General features: G+C 38.3%; 1 protein-coding gene and 1 non-coding gene across 2 annotated transcripts; both read left to right on the forward strand.

Annotated features, from left to right (window-relative positions):
• Window positions 1-1,992: 1,992 nt before the first annotated feature.
• On the forward strand, window positions 1,993-17,678 carry LOC114522081 (potassium voltage-gated channel subfamily H member 1-like). The gene is given in 15 exon segments (XM_028542700.1): window positions 1,993-2,487; window positions 3,259-3,295; window positions 6,221-6,318; window positions 7,402-7,515; window positions 11,363-11,593; window positions 12,016-12,135; window positions 12,266-12,381; window positions 12,995-13,378; window positions 13,794-14,196; window positions 14,664-14,722; window positions 14,724-14,864; window positions 15,136-15,282; window positions 15,284-15,389; window positions 15,605-15,801; window positions 16,023-17,678. Coding segments are annotated over 15 exon segments (2,997 nt in total). The 5' UTR covers window positions 1,993-2,417; the 3' UTR covers window positions 16,797-17,678.
• Window positions 4,285-4,357, forward strand: Trnas-aga. Its single transcript has one exon. It is a non-coding gene; the product is annotated as a tRNA-Ser (tRNA).
• Window positions 17,679-18,146: the final 468 nt, after the last annotated feature.

The raw sequence follows: 18,146 nt of genomic DNA on the forward strand, positions 1-18,146 counted from the left end.
GTGAAACAGAGAATCTAGTGAAAATCCTAAATGAAGTAATGCAGGGTGGACAGTTAGCTATCAGGGTGTGTTTATTTCTGACAATTTATGTTTTGATAAGGATGAATATTCATTTCTTGCAAATCATTTATTAATCTTCGTCCTCTTACAGGTGATAATACTTTGTCAGGAAACAGCTCAGTATCTGCCTCTTAAATACAATAGATTACAGCCCAATCATTTCTGTGCAATACTTTATCGATACAACTAAAGATGAAGTGGAAATTTTCTTAACCAATAAATTAGATACCACCTTGCCTATCTCTCACAAGGATTCTTTGTTACTTTGCACACAACTTTACTTTCTCTTGTCAGTAGAATTTGGTAAGAATGAAATATATTTCTTTATTCTGTTTTGGAATATAAATTTTGTCAATTTTCTCACACAATGTGATCAATGCATACTCATGTTTACACCTAAACTGTTTCTTAAGGGTACTTCAGAAAGATTGCTGGAGAAATCTTGTGGAGTGTTTTCAACTTGTAAAATCGCTTCTTAGACTTACAGAGAACCATGTTAATGTGAGTAATTTACATGGAAAATCTTTTTGCAAATGTGGAAATGATGCTAATGAGTTCACTGGTATTTTAACAATTAAATATCCTACGGTTTAGTTGAGCGAATTTCCAGAATGTCTGGAGTTATGGTTGAGTGAAGATGTGGAGAAGATATTTAATCCAAGGTTAGGAGAAATCAACTCCATGATTAAATTATGTATAGTCCCTATCAGACAATTCCGGAAAGCATCTGAAATGTTTTTCATTTAGAGATACTAAAGTGATGGATCCTTTGTCTTCTCTGAGATCAACTAACCCATTCTTCAAACAGTGGCTCCAAGAGAATAATGGTATGATTTGTTTTGAATGTTTGTGAAAGGAATTTAGTGTAAATGGTATTTTTGCATCACCATATATTATATCATGCATTTCCTTTCTATTTTCCTAACAGGCATCGACTCTCCGAGGTTGCTTGAAGATAGAGCTAATGCATCCGAGCCTGAGGAACTCGACCTCGGAGGTTCGTTCTCAAATGTCAACTTCAATTTCCCCAACTTTCTCTTGACTTTACCCAACACTTTACCCAATGGAAATACCTTTAACTTTTTTCTTCATGTAGAACCCGTCGAAGACATGCGCAGATTACCTTTTTCAGGCACCGACCATGATACATTAACACCTGGATTGATCAGAGATGGCACGGTGAGTGGTCTTAGAACAAACTTAACACTAAAATTCGACTTGGAACGCTATTCGTGCAAGACTGAGAACGACCCAGAACGTGCTACACGCAACATGCTTCGTGAAAACGAGGATTGTTCAAGACCTGAGCCTATTATAAAAATCGTCGAAGGATTGAATGATCAGCGAACGTTAGAAACCGGATGGCCTCAAGTTGAACATGGGAAAAGAAAGAGTCGATGTAACTTTTACAGAAGTCGGAAATCTGGCAAGAAACTGGTTGTTATCAGACGAGGGAAAAAATTAAACAGTAATGAAAATAATTTTTTTATGAAGATAACACCGCGTAGGTTTACTGTGAGAAGTTTACTTGCAACAACGGATTTTACTCAGCTGCCAAGCAAAAAACTTGCATTTCTTTGGAAATGTGTGAAATTTATTTTACATTTACGAGAAGGTTTGGTCAGAGAGCGCAGGGTAGTTCTGAGAATACGAGACTCGTTGCGAAAAGAGTTAAGGAAAAGGAAAACTTCTCAGGACGATGTGTTCTCCTTTCCAAAAAATACAAGCACACGTGAAGCTGATAAGATTTCATGGAAAAAAATGACAAAACCAGGGAGATCTGATGTATTTTTCTGTCAAAATGATAAGCAATCAGCGACCACATCTAGGCACAAAGTTTCTGACGAGGCCATCAAAAGAGTTGATGAGAAGAAAGCAAATTTGAGGGACGGAGAAGATGAAATTGATGACATATTTAGCAAAATGGATCTTTAATTATTAGTTTCCATATTTGGAACGTCGCGATTGTGTTCCCAGACTGAAGAATTCGAACCAGCAGCACTTAACTCAGTATTTATGATGAACTGTTGTCTATAGAAAAGAGAGCGGATTTTACACATATAAAATATTAAAAAAGATAACAGACGGACGTTTTTTAGAAGGCCTAATTCAGTAATTGGACTTTGCGGACAACTTAATTACCGCTAATGATCCTTTAATAGCTTGTACTGCACCAGAATCATTGTTAATTTTCAACCTTAAATCATTCGTTGTCATGACGATGTGCCAATGATGTGGTTAACTTGATCATAACTCGATATCTTGGTCATTATTGATTCATTGGAAGATCGCCTCACTCTTCCCGAGTCATTCACGAATTTGTTTGAGAATGAAGAAAAACAACAGTATCATTTTACATGCAGAATGGAATTCAATGGAAATTTCGTTGCATATTTGAAGATTTTAAGCCGAGAGTGTATGGTGAAGGTACAGTGTTCGATGACTTTCCGAATGTGCATGTGTACGAAGCTCGGTTGATTTAAGGATTTTTACGTTCGTACGTGTTTATGCGATTAATGTTTACTTGTTTAAAAATGCCAGGCCCAAATGCATGTCAACCTAAGAAAATTGCATTCTTATGTATTCATTTGAAATTTGATTTCTTGTTCATTCTATATGAGCAAGCTCGGGCACATCACTTCGAAGAAGGTCCTAATGTTGCTTGGAATCCGGTGAAAGTTGAAGATTTCAAGTCAAACCAGAGGCATAGAAAGCGTGTTAGAAACGACTTAGTTACTCGGCAGACAGTATATGCACAGGCAGCTACTGTTGTAGCGGGCACTGGATGTAAATGGTCTAATCTTGTGGACTGGGGGTTGGTAGGGGTCACGCTTACTTTTTCTCATTGCTTCTAAAAAGGGGGGAGGGGGGTCGTGTGCTTCTCCTGCGACCTGAGTCGGAGGTATTGTTTCCGATCTGTCGTGTTGTGATGTGCCATCGTAAGCGTCCAGCGGTCTCCTACCATCACACACCTGCCAGTCAAAAATGAACAGGTGTATTGCATGCTAAACGCACAGTCGACCTTCTCTAGTATTGGCCAGTTAATATGCCGTTCATATCTTATGTTGATCAACCTGCTCAGATGGATGACGTCTGAACAAAGTCAAGTAATGAACTTCCTCGCATGATGGCAATAATTGCTGTTTAACTTCGCTTTGGCAATAACCTAATGAGTTTGTTTCCGTTCCAACTTTATAGGAAACCGTTTTGGCTTGGCCAACGCTCAATCGTGCAGGTATTATATAGCATTTTTTGTTCCATTTTAAGATATCGTTTTCGGTATAGCTTTGAAAAGGATTATTGAAATTTGTGCTAGACTCTGACTAGCGACTAACTCTCGGACGAAAAATGCCATCATTAGGGTATAATTTAATTTTATTGTCTACTATTGTGCATTGTTAAAAGAATAGTTAATTCTATATTTAGCGCGCGTAATAGTGTTCAGTGTTGTCAGCGTCAAAATTTATAAATTAAAATTTATATTTATACAGACCAGGTTGACGAGACTAATGGAGCCGTGTCCTCGCCGGTACAGCTACTTGCTTTTCAGTCGCCGCATATAGATAGCAGTAAGGGCTAAGGCTATTTATTTTGGCGTATGGCGTATATTTTACATGGAAAAAGATTAAAAAAACCCATGTTAAAATTACACTTAACTAAAATAATATATTTGTATGTATGCATGTGTGTGTGTTTACGGAAGGTGGAAAGTTGATATAGTTGAAACGGTACTTGTCCGTCTCAGGCGTCGCTGTCTGTGTGATGATGAATATGCGAATTTTATAATTATAACGAAGTTGATGAATTTTATAATTGGACGAGCTCAAGTTCTTTTTAAAGCAGGCCAGAAAATACTCTATTTCGAATAGTCCTTGCATGTTTTGTTGCATGGACGTTTCATCTAATTTGATCAAAGAAAGCTAGGTCATCACGTTCTGTGTATAACTTGTGACGCGACGAAGAATATATATATATATATATATATATATATATATATATATATATATATATAAATATATATATATTTGTGCTTTTTTTGCTCTTAATTGAGCCATGTTTCACTTGTGGATATATATCCACAAGTGAAACATGGCTCAATTAAGAGCAAAAAAAGCACAAATATATATCAACATTTGCAGAAGTAACTGCATAACGACATGTAAAAGGACGAAACTCCGCATTGTCAATAACAACTTAAGCAAAAATCACAGTCGTTCCCAACTTGGCCTTGTAGCTCAGGCGGTAGAGCATCGTTCTAGAAATGCGAAGGTCGCGGGTTCGATTCCCACCGCGGTCAAGTAGAATTTTCTGCTTGCCCGGTTGGTCATACTTGTGTAGAAGAACAAACACACCTTACATATATATATATATATATATATATATATATATTATATTATATATATATATTATATATATATATATATTATATATATATATATATATATATATATATATAGCGAATATCTTTCCATGCACTCAAAGTCCACTTTCCCCTATATGCTTTTTTTTTCCACGATAAAACGTACATGTGCTACAGTCATCGTCGATTGCTTAATCGTTTATGTCATTCAGGCTGAGTGTATGAAAGAGACCGAAGTTTAAACAATTACGAAGCTTCACTGCTATTAGAAATAATGGATGCTATTAACTATATACATCATGTAGTTAATATGAAAAAAGCATTCATTATGATAAAACTTTCTGCAATATAAGTTGAATGCATGCCTCATAAACAGTTTCCTTTTTTCATTTGAAAACATTTTTCAATTTCGGTTTCAATTTCATTTGAGCTTTTTCGTTTCTTTCCGTTAAAAATCCTTTTGCGAGAGTTAAAAGAAAAGTCGTTTAGCGATGGATCAAGGCTGGGAAACGCGGTGATCAGGATCTAACACATAAGAAAAGAACATCGAATGTTGTTTTTTCTAAATCCAATATCTAGATCTGCGGGTGCATTGCAGTCCTGCGTTTTACCACGTTTCCCAGCGATATGGTAATTGGATCAATATTATCGCGATCGATGTGAAATATTAATGACACTTATGACTGAAGCACGTTTTAAAATGATCTTGGAAAACAGCAATAACTCGTTAATTAACTGCTAAACGCCATTTAGGAGGGTTCCTGTTTCAACTCGTGCTGAAGGTCTGCCTCTGGGATTGTTGTTTCCAAGTTTGTCCAAAACACTAAACTCGGACCGAAGTAGATGTTTCTCTTATGAGTAGCTTTATGTTGAGTACGCATGCGTAAAAAAACAAAATTATCTATTTATTGAACCACCGAGCTGAAATTTTTCGATGTAAACAGTTTAATTTTCATATTTAATGCATAAGATGTATGAGAGTAAGTTCACTGTTTATGCTAAACGCCTTTCGAACAACCAGCCCCAGATATATAAAATCCTTAAACAACAAACATACGAAGATGAAAGTCTGCCGTCTTGGTTTATTTTATAGCAGAACCCAGATTTAATAACTTCTTCAGTTTTTTTTCTCCATTCAATTTGTGGGAATATTAACCGCATGCAGAAAACCGCGCTTTTTTATCATAATTTGCGGCCTCTCAAAGTCTCACGTCTATATGCGCTTATCAGTATTTTGGCTTACCGAATGTTTGAGCACATGTCTGTAAACTATAAGTTTGAAAGACAAAATATACCGCATTCTGGTCCATAATTCAAACGCAGGGGTCCAGTCGAGACGACATGCAGTCTGTACATTGTATCCTCGCAGTTATCTGCCGAGAGTTTTTCTAATCGTACCTGGGATCCATCTGGGTAGAAAGAAAGATACGTTCCTTGTAAGTGCATGCGCGTCAATGTTATCAGTGGTCATATTCACGATTTGATATATAGACGAAGAAAAGAATCTTAGATATATCATTCTTTGATATGTACATTCTTAGATATATACATTTGATATAACATTCTTAGATATATACATTTGATATAACATTTTTGTAAATTGATCTGAAAAACCAAATGTTTGGAGATGCAATTAATTATGATAATAACAATATAATATCCATCTTTATACTGTTTAACAAAGTCGTAGAGAGCCGGCTTCGTTAACCGTCTTTTTTCAAAGGTTAGTCTCAGGCAGGGACTGACTCCGTTTATGTCATGTTAAAAGACTCAACGAAAATGTTTTCTTTTCTGATTTAGCGCTGAGCAGTTACAGCTGAAAATATCTTGGAAATTCGTGAAAATTTTCAGAATTTGGTCTGAGAAGATGCCGCGATTCTCATTCAGGAGAAACTTGTGTAAGTCTGACCTTTTTATAACCGTTTTTCCACTCCGCTTTGCTCGGCTATGATGACTAGTAATTTAAATAATTCATTGGAAATGGATTGTCACACGTAATGAATCAGGCAGAATCCGACCCAGTCCTTACGGGTACTCTGCATGGATACCATTTTTTTTCACACCAGACCTGCATATAATCGTTAACACATTTCAGGCTGACAACAATTGAAGAAAATGTCGTAACGTTCACCCTAAAACAAACTGTTGTCCATCTGCCTTCACATCCAGGATTTGGCAGTGAAAACTTCGAACGAGAATAGCAGTATAGTCTGATATAATTTCTTTCATATTTATTTGACCATGAAAAATATGTCTTTTATGAAAATATGACGTCGGCATATGACGTCATTTTCCATTCTTTGTTGGCATATAACGTCATATGCTCTCATCATGCGGCCAACATGTTTCATCCTACAAATTTTATTTTTGCTTTCTAAAAGACTAAACTAAGTTGTTTAATTTGTATTTTTGTTTATTGTGTGATACATACCATCTATATCATACTATTGTTTCGCCATCAAAATGATAAAACCAATGATAACGTGATTCACGCGTAAACCGGTTTTGAAAACTCAAAACTACAAGATGATGCAAATAGCTAACAATCTAAATATGAAAATATTATTCCAAGCCGTTGTTATAAAAATGCATATATATGCCGTTTTACAACAGACGTTCTTAATATTTCATGAAACCCCCTATATCACTTGAGAAAATGTTTAGATTATTCCACGCCCCTTGCTGAGATGAACACACACTGAACTTATGCATATATCTGTGTTGAGAGTTGATATTGGGGTCTTATACATGGTTTATATAATTCTTGCGTATATAGATTAATTGTCAGCGCTAATGAGCGCGCTTCAGCGACGTGCATGCGTTGGCAGGTGTTTGAGACTTACAAATTCACAAATACGCGCTGTCTTGGACATGCGCGTGACTTGGCAGCCGTAATCACAGGACATATACACACACAGATGTTTGTTGTAGCAAGAGACACGCATTAATTTTAAGCAAAGATATACGTTCCTGTTAAACAGCTCAAAGACAAGCAACCAATGTTGAGGATCGGAAAATGCCGATAGGAAGGAGAGGTCTAATCGTCCCGCAGAACACCTTTCTGGAAGATGTGATCCGAAGGTCGGACAGTTTGCGTAAGTTGTGCGTAGTTTTAAATATAGGTGAAATATCACCGGTCGGTAGGATTAATAACTGTTGCTATGTTCGTTATCAGCTTGTCGTAAAGTCTTAAAATGTTTTTATTATTCGAATGCCTCTTTTGTTGAGATATCTCTTTCTTAACGTGGTCATATACCCCTCGCGTTTAAGAACTGGTTGTTATATGCCTGGCTATTTAGTCAGTAGCGACTTTTCACGCTGGACGATGTGAAATGTTGCATTTATGAAGCTACGTGCTGGGAGCCGACGCAAACATCGTTTGGAAAACCCCTCTACTACATGTAGTTCACGTTGCGGCCTCACGAAGTTTATTTCAACTGTGAAAAAATCACACTACATGGCCTTATTTGCTTTGCCATGTCTTTGTGAAGTTGAACAGGGGGTAGAAGACTCGAAGATTATCATAAAAGTGGATAATTTTTTATCTAAGCACTCTCAACGTGCGGTATTTCTATGGAACAAGTAAATCCCTTAACAAGATTTACAAAACCGTTTTTGCCAGGCATATCACAACTGAGTACTGATATATATATTACGTTAATCTAACCGAATCGTAATTTCGCGGTCTGTTTGTCATATTACATAAATGATGTGTAATTGTACTTACTCCAAAAGGCGTTTTCTTAATTTTCGAATCGCTCTAGTAGTACCTGCCATGCTCTGGACTGGGGCCTGCTTCTAAATTGCTAAAACTTAGCAAACCTGCGAGAATAGTCGGGTAGTGTTTGATGAAAGCCCTCTGGGTCGAGTGTAGAAAAGAAATCCGCGTGCAAATTACATTATTGCCCAAATTCATGGTAAAACTTCGGTCTTTAATTAAAACTCTCAAAGCATTACGAAAAGGTGTTTGAATGAAAACTATTTTTAACCTCGAAATTAAAGGCTTTTTAGCCGACTTTGGACGGTGATAATTTGCAGGTGGAAGGTGTAAAAAGTGCTCTGAAACAGCGAGGAATATTAACGAGCATCATTATTATATGTAACACAGAACGGCTTGCATGCATGCATGTTTGTTGTGTATGGAGACGCGTTGTATTTCCTACAGCCGTCTTGTCTATTGGTTGTTTGTCTTGCTTATAAAAACTACATTTGCGGTCGGTTGAAAATTGTCAGCTTTAAAAGATTCTGTCAAAGGAATATATCTATGTACTGATTTAATATAAATTGTCTAACGTCCAATTCGAGCTGGTAAATCGGTTAAGACTTATAAGTTGTTTCTCTATACAAACGTTTTTATGTGCGCTTTTGATGGAAACTTTTTTAATTATTCCATTATGCATGTATATGTAAAGTCTAAGTATATCCATAATCGTTGTATGTGTGCATGCTAGTTCATTCGTGCAGTGCTCTAATTTATCAAGCTTTATAAACGCCGGGGGAAACTAGACGAGCAGCCGGATAAGACAATGTCATCAGTAAATTATCACAGATGTCAACTATACGGTTTAATTTGAATTATAACTAAAAGTTGTCTCAAAAAGTTAGGAAAAGCGATATGATCATGTCTATATTCATTATATGCATCAAACGTTCAATGAAACTTATGCATGTAAATCAGCGTCAGTGAATGATAAGCAAACTAGTTAAGTTCTTCACGGATCTTCAGCTTTTTTTTATCATTTGAATATATGAAATTCTGGTTGCAGTTGAAGCCTGCCTCCCGTGCGCGCTGTGAGCTGTCTCCCTATTCTCAGCTGCGCTTCGGGTGTCATAAATCATGTAACTTCACGAGCGAAGCCTTTACAAGAACACCGCGCGTAGGGATCGTTCATCGTTGATCTTTTTCAGAAGCTGTATATGTATCCCCAGGATCCATCCAGATTTTTAATTCAGCTATAGGGTGCGTGCAGACCGTGTCGGTGATTTTGAAGAATATTTGCGCATGCAAAGGGTGAATCATGGCGGTTTAATCAAGATCACTGTGGCTCTACTATATGAAAACTTTATATAGAGCGCTTGAATTTAACAAAAGTTGCGCAATTGTAATTCAAAAAAGCGCAAATCTAACATTTCCATGATATCTTTTTGAAATACCCTCGGAAAGTTACAACGACTCCCCATGCACGTCACCTTTCCATGTTTCATGCAAAACATGCAATTCAAACCTTGTTGTGTGAGGCGTATGTGTTATAGATATATTAAACAGATAAGCTTGTTCAAGGAAATTTAATTTCTAACTGCCATTATGGTGTTTACCCCAAGCAAGCAAATGTACAGATATATTTACCTCTCCTTAATATAACTCATATCGATATGACTTAGGCGTTGCCTAGCATCGCGGCCAAAATTTTCAAACAAAGTCAAAATAAATTTTACATAAAAAAATCGTTTATATAATACTTTCATAAAATGTCCCACAGGCAGACGAAGCGGTCAGAATATCCCGGCACATGTCAGTTTGTGTTTACGCTTGAACTTTTTTTTACTTTATTTTTGTTTCCTTTGTTTCTGCATGCTTTTCTATTTGAGAAAATTTGCAAATGTTGTCAGCAAATACATACAGGCATATTAGTTTTGACCGCGAAGCCCACGTTTTTTATAAGGTAAAGATTTCCGATCAACCGCTTTTTTTTTTAAATCGCGATCTTTTTTTTAAAGAGAACACAGACCTATTGTGTACTAAAAGGATCTTGTACATGTACGATGAATTGCTTTTAGATCAGTGCGAACAAAGCGGTTGATAATTTTTTCATTATTTTCCTCGAAAGATTTCGACTTTCCGGCTCCGGGAAAGTAATTCATTATTTTTTTATGACCGCATGTTGAGATTTGAAGCGCTATGTTATTAGCCATATCTGGAAAACGTAATCCTTTTCAGTTTGTCAGATATATAAAGTCTCGCGCGATCTTTCTGTTTGTTTAAGTCTGGGAACCCATGAACGCACGCACGCATGCTTGACGTATAGTCATCTGCATGAGCATAGTTCGTATCGTCAGCTCTGTGATATGCATGCGCTCGACCCTTTTTTGATTGTACCTTTCTTATTTCTTGTCATCTTTCATGCGTTTTTTTCAAGATTTGGGGTAATTCAATTATTAAAATTAGGAAATATTGGTGATTATTATAAAGCAAGATAGACATATGGTTTACAATTACTTAAAATTTTCTAATTTTGATCACGGCCCATCATGAAATTTCGCACAGGGCGAAGATAAAATCTTTTATTGAAAAACATTCTTGATTGAAAATTATATAATAATGAAATTTATGTGAAGCAATTATTTTTGATACGAATCACAAGGCTGATAAGACGTATTGTATAAGTGTATTCAGCCGTTTCTAGATTTTTTTTTAATCCAAAATTATTAAATTAATTAATTGAAAAATAAATAAATGTTTTGAAATGCATGTGTCTTGACAACCTGCGGTCACAATTCTCCAGCGTGTTTCGTGGTTTTTTTATAAATCTTTCAAACAAGGAACTCGTCCGAAATCCTTTCTGGAGCTAGTACAGAATAATAATATTATATGTATATATATCCGACAGAATTCTTCACCTGAGAAAAGTTAAAAATTACTTGACTAACTTTAGTGCATGCTATCTTTTACTGCTAATAATCAATCATCGCAAATGTCATTTTTTTATAAGAAATATAGAGTTTTCATCAGGAAGCAGCACAAACCACTACGGTTTCACGGGGAAACAACCAATATGGTTACATAGTTTTTCTTACGGAACTGACTCTCAAAGGAGTGGTTCATTCGTGGGATAAATTGATGAGATAACAGTCTGAGTTTACACACTACAAGACGCAGGAATCCTCGTTCTCCTGTGAACTAGCTTCACATACTGTTCACCTCAATTTCTTTCTTCATTTCAGACGAAAGTTTCATGGTTGGTAGTGCCGAGATATCAGATTACCCTGTAGTTTACTGCAGCAATGGTTTCTCTGAAATTACCGGCTTCAAGAGATCGGAAGTGATGAGGTACAGCTGTGATGGCCGCTTTCTTCACCGTTCAACTGTGAAGAAGGACGTCACAGATAGCATCGACGATGCGCTTCGTACCAAGACGTCTTGCCAAGTGGAATTTATTGGAAATAAAAAAAACGGTGAGTTGATCGAAATAGTAAAAATATTCGTGAAGCCTCTGGGATGAACGATTCAGGATTTATATGGCTACAACTCCCCACACATTATGCAGGATAGAAAGGTATAGTGTTAGAAAGGCATGGTGTTGAAAGGCTATGGTGTTGGAAGGCTATGGTGTTCGAAAAGTATGGTGTTAGGAAGGTATGGTGTTAGAAAGGTATGGTGTTAGAAGGGTATGGTGTTAGAAAGGTATGGTGTTAGAAAGGTATGATGTTAGAAAGGTATGGTGTTAGAAAGGTATGGTGTTAGAAAGGTATGGTGTTAGAAAGGTATGGTGTTAGAAAGGTATGGTGTTAGAAAGGTATGGTGTTAGAAGGCTATGGTATTTGAAGATTCAGGTATGGTTATATTGAGTAGATTGGTGTTTATACCCTCGCTCTAGGAACGCCTGTATGGTATCTGCTCCACGTGGCGCCTATTGAGAACGAGGAGAATGTTGTGGTTCTGTTTCTGGTTACCGTTAGAGACATCTCTGAATTCAAGGAACCCATTGCTGAGAACGGTGAGCATCGATGGATAGGAAAGAGGAACCCGTGTTGACAATTCGTCCAAAGGGCGAGTTGACACGGGTGATTTTGACCAGTAAAATGAAGCCCGCCTAGTAATAATAATATCAATATTTTGATTTACAGACGCTGCTCAGAAGTGGGTGAAATTGAAACAAACCATCAAGACAAAGGATCGTAGTGGGTTCGTTGTGGCATTTTCAAAAACCAAAGAAGAGAAGAATAAAATTCGTATTGCTCAGGTATGAAACAACCTCGTGTTTGAAAGCACTATATATCTTCAGTTGCAAGCTATCCAAGCATAATAAATTTTTATTTCATCCAGATATTTTATTTCATGACCAGTGCATGAGCATGACCCAAGGCCAGTGAAAACAAACCAGGGGCTTTAGAACAAATTGCTGAGCACGGGTCCTTCGTCCCTCGCAGTCAAGAAAGGCAGCCTCTGAGCACTTTGTGTATTTTGTCCTCTCTGCTCTCACCCCCTCTCTTCTCCCTATCCTCTCTGTTTTCACCCTCTCTCCCCTCCCACCCCCTCTTTGCTCTCACCCCCCTCTTCTCTCATCCCCTCTCTGCTCTCAACCCCTCTCCCCTCTCATCCCCTCTCTTGTCTCATCCCCTCTCTTCTCTCACCCCCTCTCTTCTCTCATTCCCTCTCTTCTCTCATCCCCTCTCTTCTCTCACCCCCCCCCTTCTCTCATTCCCTCTCTTCTTTCATCCCCTCTCTTCTCTCACCCCCTCTCTTCTCTCATTCCCTCTCTTCTCTCATCCCTCTTTCCGGCCTGAGGCCACGAGGGTCTCATGCAAACCCTTCCTTTGACAACGTTTTTAAATCGATCATTTTTTCCCGTTTAGTTTCGCGTCCAAAATGCGGACTTTATTCCCCAATATAAACAACAGATTCCGAAGCCCCCGAAATGGGTGATGCTTCATTACAGCTTCTACAGAGTGGTTTGGGACTGGTTGGTTTTGCTCTTCATATTGTACACCGCTTCGGCAGTGCCCTTTGCCTTCTGCTTCAGTTACGATTCCGTTCCGATGACCGTCGTTGACATTTTGGTGGATGTGTTTTTCTTCGTGGATATTGCGCTTAATTTCCATACGTCGTATGTCGGCGAGGATGGTGAAGTGATAACTGACCTTAAACAAATACGACATTATTATCTCAAGACATGGTTTATCCTAGATTTGGTCACCTCCCTGCCGTATGGATTGCTGTCATTTGTCAGTACTGACTCGGTCAGTTGTGTATTCCACAACTATTGTCTGATATAAAATTCGATAGCTCCCACAGAAAAGATTTACGAAAAATTCGTTGTCCCCGAGCGGACCTGAACTTGTATCTTCTTCAGGTACCCAGAGCGCTGTCCAACCAACTGAGCTATCAAACAAACTGGAACAGCGAATTTTTCGTTGCAGTCTTTATGTAGTCCAAAGCAGCTTAAGTGAATAAGTTTAAGAGGGTAATATGTCAAACCGATTAGTAAATTTGCATTTCTCGGATTCCGAGATGGGTTAAGCGTGTTAAGGTATCTTATACTAATATATGATACCGATTGATTAATCTGTATTTCTCGGATTCCAAGATGGCTTAAGCGTGTTAAGGCATCTTGTACTAATGATACGGATTGATTAATCTTTATTTCTCGTTTAGGTTTTTGTCAATCTCATAAGCTTCTTTAAATGCATTCGTTTTCTTCGCGTGGGTCGTGTTTTTCGTAAACTGGACCAATTTATCAACTACGGCTTCATGACTCTGATCCTTTGTCTGGTCGCCTTCCTCCTCTGTGCACATCTCATGGCATGCATATTTTACCTGATTGCGCATCGTTACGATAACTTCCACGAAGTAGGCTGGGTTGCAACCTTGGCTAGACAGACGAACCAGCCATTCAATACAACAGTAGCTGATGATCCTCTCCTGCCAACCTTACCTTCGCGTTATGTTTCCGCGTTGTATTACTGTTTGACGAGTTTAACCACGATTGGCTTTGGAAATATAGCACCAAATACGACCGCGGAGAAAATATTTGGCAGCATTTTTATGATCGTTGGAGGTTCGTTTTAGTTGTATTTTGTTTCGCTGTTTCTTCATGTTGTGTGGTGTTATTGCTGTGGTGTTATTGTTCAATGTGTGTTGTGTCGTTGTGTTATTGCTGTGGTGTTATTGTTCAATGTGTGTTGTGTTGTGTTATTGCTGTGGTGTTATTGTTCAATGTGTGTTGTGTTGTGTTATTGCTGTGGTTTTATTGTTCAATGTGTGTTGTGTTGTGTTATTGCTGTGGTGTTATTGTTCAATGTGTGTTGTGTTGTTGTTTTGGGTTATTGCTGTGTTGTGTTGCGTTGTGTTGTGCTATGTTGTGTTAGGTTGTTGTTTTGTGCCTGTTGTGTTATTCGATTCTTCAGTTGTTGTCTGTTGCATTTCTCTGTTTTGTGTTTTGTTTTGTTGTGTCGGATTGCGTTCTAAGTTATTGTATACGAATTCGCATGATCACAGTGTATTTCTCTTTACTCACTCTGCCAGCACTGGGTTATGCAGTAATCTTTGGTCAAGTGACAGCCATCGTTCAACAAGCTCAAAAACCAGTCCGAGAAATATCACTCACTTCTGGATAATATAAGATCATTTCAAAAACTCTACCGAGTCCCTGAAGAACTTTCAGCGAGAATCTTGGATTATTTCATGTCGACCTGGGCTCTGACAAAAGGCGTAGACACAGACGAGGTGCGTTGGTAACATTCACTATTTTATGTACCAGAATAGAGGTAACACCACAATGGTATTTTAAAAGAAATTAGAGAGTTTGGCTTACCCAACACTCCAACGACTTGTCCATCTTGCTTCACTTGAAACGAGCCATGGCTAATGAATCGACAATCCCCCTCCTTCGGTCCAGGCGATCCCCAGGTGCAAACTGGTTTTGTCTGTGGAGCTAAAAGATCTCAACTTATATTGTGCCTAACTATACTATTTCCTGTGGTTTTTCTTTTTGCAGGTATTAAAACAATGCCCGAAAGATCTACAATCAGACCTTTGTATTCACCTCAATCGGAAAGTGCTGTACAACAATCCAGCGTTCAGCTCAATGCCGATGGGTGTCATGCGCACCATAGCAAGGAATTTCTGCATATGTCATGTGGCGGGCCCTGGATCGCGTGGTACACGAGGGGGAAGGTTTGGATGTGTTGTATTTCATTAGCCATGGCTCGTTTGAAGTGAAGCAAGATGGACAAGTCGTTGGGTTGTTGGGTAAGCCAAACTAACTCTAATTCCTTTTATAATAGATAGTTCATTCAGTTTCAGCTGGTTTATCTACAGATCAGTGAGAGGCTCCAAAACCTCGAATTTTCCTTGTCACGGCCACGTCGGCAAGACCTGGGTACTAAATTGCCGGCAGCTCTTTCACCGCCAACAATTGCTTGTAGAGTGGGCGAAATATTCATTTTGTCTGTACACAATTTCAGGTCAAGATGACGTGTTTGGTGATGACGTTTGCAACGAAGTTACTGTCGGAAAGTCGATCGCTGACGTGTACGCACTGACCTATAGTGATATACACTGTATTGATAGGAATGATTTGAGAGATGTGTTGATGTCATATCCCGAGTCTGGCGTTCAGTTCTCAACTAATCTCAAACTTACATTCAATTTACGTCACCAGGTATGCTGTATTCATTGAGACTTAGCAAAAAATGCCTTAAAAGGAATTTGTCCTTTTTTCAGTCATGCTGGCAGGGGACTTTTCTTGCAACACTTTTCTAATGCTATGTACTTACTTAGTGGGAAAACAATCCGAAGGTTTAAGATTAGAAATTGACATGCTTGTAGACTTTTTAAGTACTTTAAGTTCCAGTTAAGGTTCTTTCTAAATTTCTAACTCAGGTGAACAGACAAAAAGCGTCGTCTGTACAACCAACTCAGGATGCATACACGACTGAGAACAACCAAACTTCGCTTCCAACTAGAGGCACGCGGTTTATGAACCCAGCTGCTGCTGGACATGGCCGCAGACTCAGTTTAGTTCAGGAGCTAAATCAGACCATCGATATGGAATCCTGGGTAAATGGTGACGTAAATACGAGCAACGACACTTCCGGTGGGCTTGGTCGCGTCAGGGCCCGGAAACGACCCGGCCGTGTCTCAACTACAGTCATATCTGAGGAGGACGAAGAAGAACGGCGCGAGGAGGAGTTACCTTTGGAGACTGAGCCCGAGCTGAATGTTGACCCTGGGACCGAGGAAGCAAATATGGGCTTTTATCCAAATCAATTTCATGAAAACCAACATTCTTCAGAAGTGGCCGGTCTTCAAGATAAACTGAATGAGGTTGTAAGTGAACTTAATGCAAAGTTAACTCGAGTTGAAAATCAACTCGCTCTAGTGATTCGGCTTGTGCAGAGTAAAAAAACCAAACCCGAACTCCAAGCTCGTGCGAGTTTCCCAACTTCGACAACATCTAGTAATGCGTCAGACACGCCCGAGAACGTCGCTTCACCAAGTTGGTTGTATCCGACACTTGTACAAAAACAGTCGCCGGTTTCCGATTCGAGTAATCGGAGCGTGTCGTCGAAATTGTCACGTGATGGTAACGAGGATACCGCCTCCCCAGCTGTCAATATTGCCCGTCATGGACGAAGAAAGATAAACGAAGGGTAATACGTTAAGACGACGGATAATGCCAGGAGATGCCGGGTGTCAAAGGTGTGACCGGAGAGTTAAGCCTGGTTTACACTGTCAAATGTTTTGTGATTCCTAAGTTTCAAAGTATTTGTATTTCTAAGTTTCAAAATATTCAATGGAACTAAAACAGTGGCTACTAACTTACTTCATCGTGATACTCGCTGCAAAATGTTTAGAACTTGGGATTTACTAATGCAAATTTTCAACTGTGAACACAGGAACTTTGACAGTGTGAACCGAGCCTAATTAATGGTACTATTCCTTCTGCCTGAATGGTAAATTAACTAAATAGTAATGGTATTGGTTCACCAATCCCAATCAGCCAAATCAATGATCTCAGATCCATTAAAAAATGGCGACAAAATGAACCTAAAGCGCTGGGCAAATATAGATAGGGTTAAATAGAAGAAGGCTAGGCCTTTTAGTTTTTATCCCGTAGAACGATGCATTGAACCTAGCGTGTATAGTGAACAACAAATTATTATGGTCAAGTAGTTTCTATTGTACCCCTGCTTTTCTATAATCAACGTTTTTGCTCACCCCCCGCACTCACAGTCCTCGAGGGGGTAAATTATTGATAATCATAGGATACACATATTTTGTAACAGTGTAACGATGAAATTGGAAAGCTGTAAAAATATCTCTTGCACACGCACTATTTAATTAAATAGGGTCGAGTGTTAATTAAACGGCAAACAATATACAGAAAATGAACGAAAAGTAAGGCTAGATCATGAACTGTATCCCTAAGGCTGCGATAAATATTTTATATTTATGGTGTTTTTGCATAACTTGTGCTAATTTTTTTCTATATTATATTGATGTAGCGACATATGAAAGACGAAATTCCAACAAACACATCGATTTGTTTTACCGCCCAAGCGCGCATTTTTATTAAAACCGCTCAATTTTCTTCCCCGTAATATGTAATTATGTTGTTGCTAGGATACCCAAAGCATTGGAAACCACTTGTTAGGCAACGACATCGTTGCCTAACAACCGTGTACCTCCGCGAGGATAAGCAAAACTGTGAGAATTCGATAACAAATAATTTTGCGGAAATTTCTAGCTTAAATAAAAAATTCTGTTTCATTTCCTGTTTAAATTTCTGTTTGTACTTTTGTTTTTTTCGAAATTAACATGACACAAGATATTCGTTCAGGCCAAGAGTTAATGTTGTTTTAAGAAAATACAAGATGACAAATAAAGTTTTTTTAGGATGTCATTTGCTCTCAGGTCTCCCGCCAGATGTTTGGCAAACTTTGCATGTTTTCATATTCAATTCATTTCTTCACTGAAAAGTTATCTTTAATTAAGTAAAACGTA

This window comes from Dendronephthya gigantea, unplaced genomic scaffold (assembly GCF_004324835.1).
Source record: "Dendronephthya gigantea isolate DGI-Jeju-01 unplaced genomic scaffold, DenGig_1.0 000022F, whole genome shotgun sequence".
NCBI lineage: Eukaryota > Metazoa > Cnidaria > Anthozoa > Malacalcyonacea > Nephtheidae > Dendronephthya > Dendronephthya gigantea.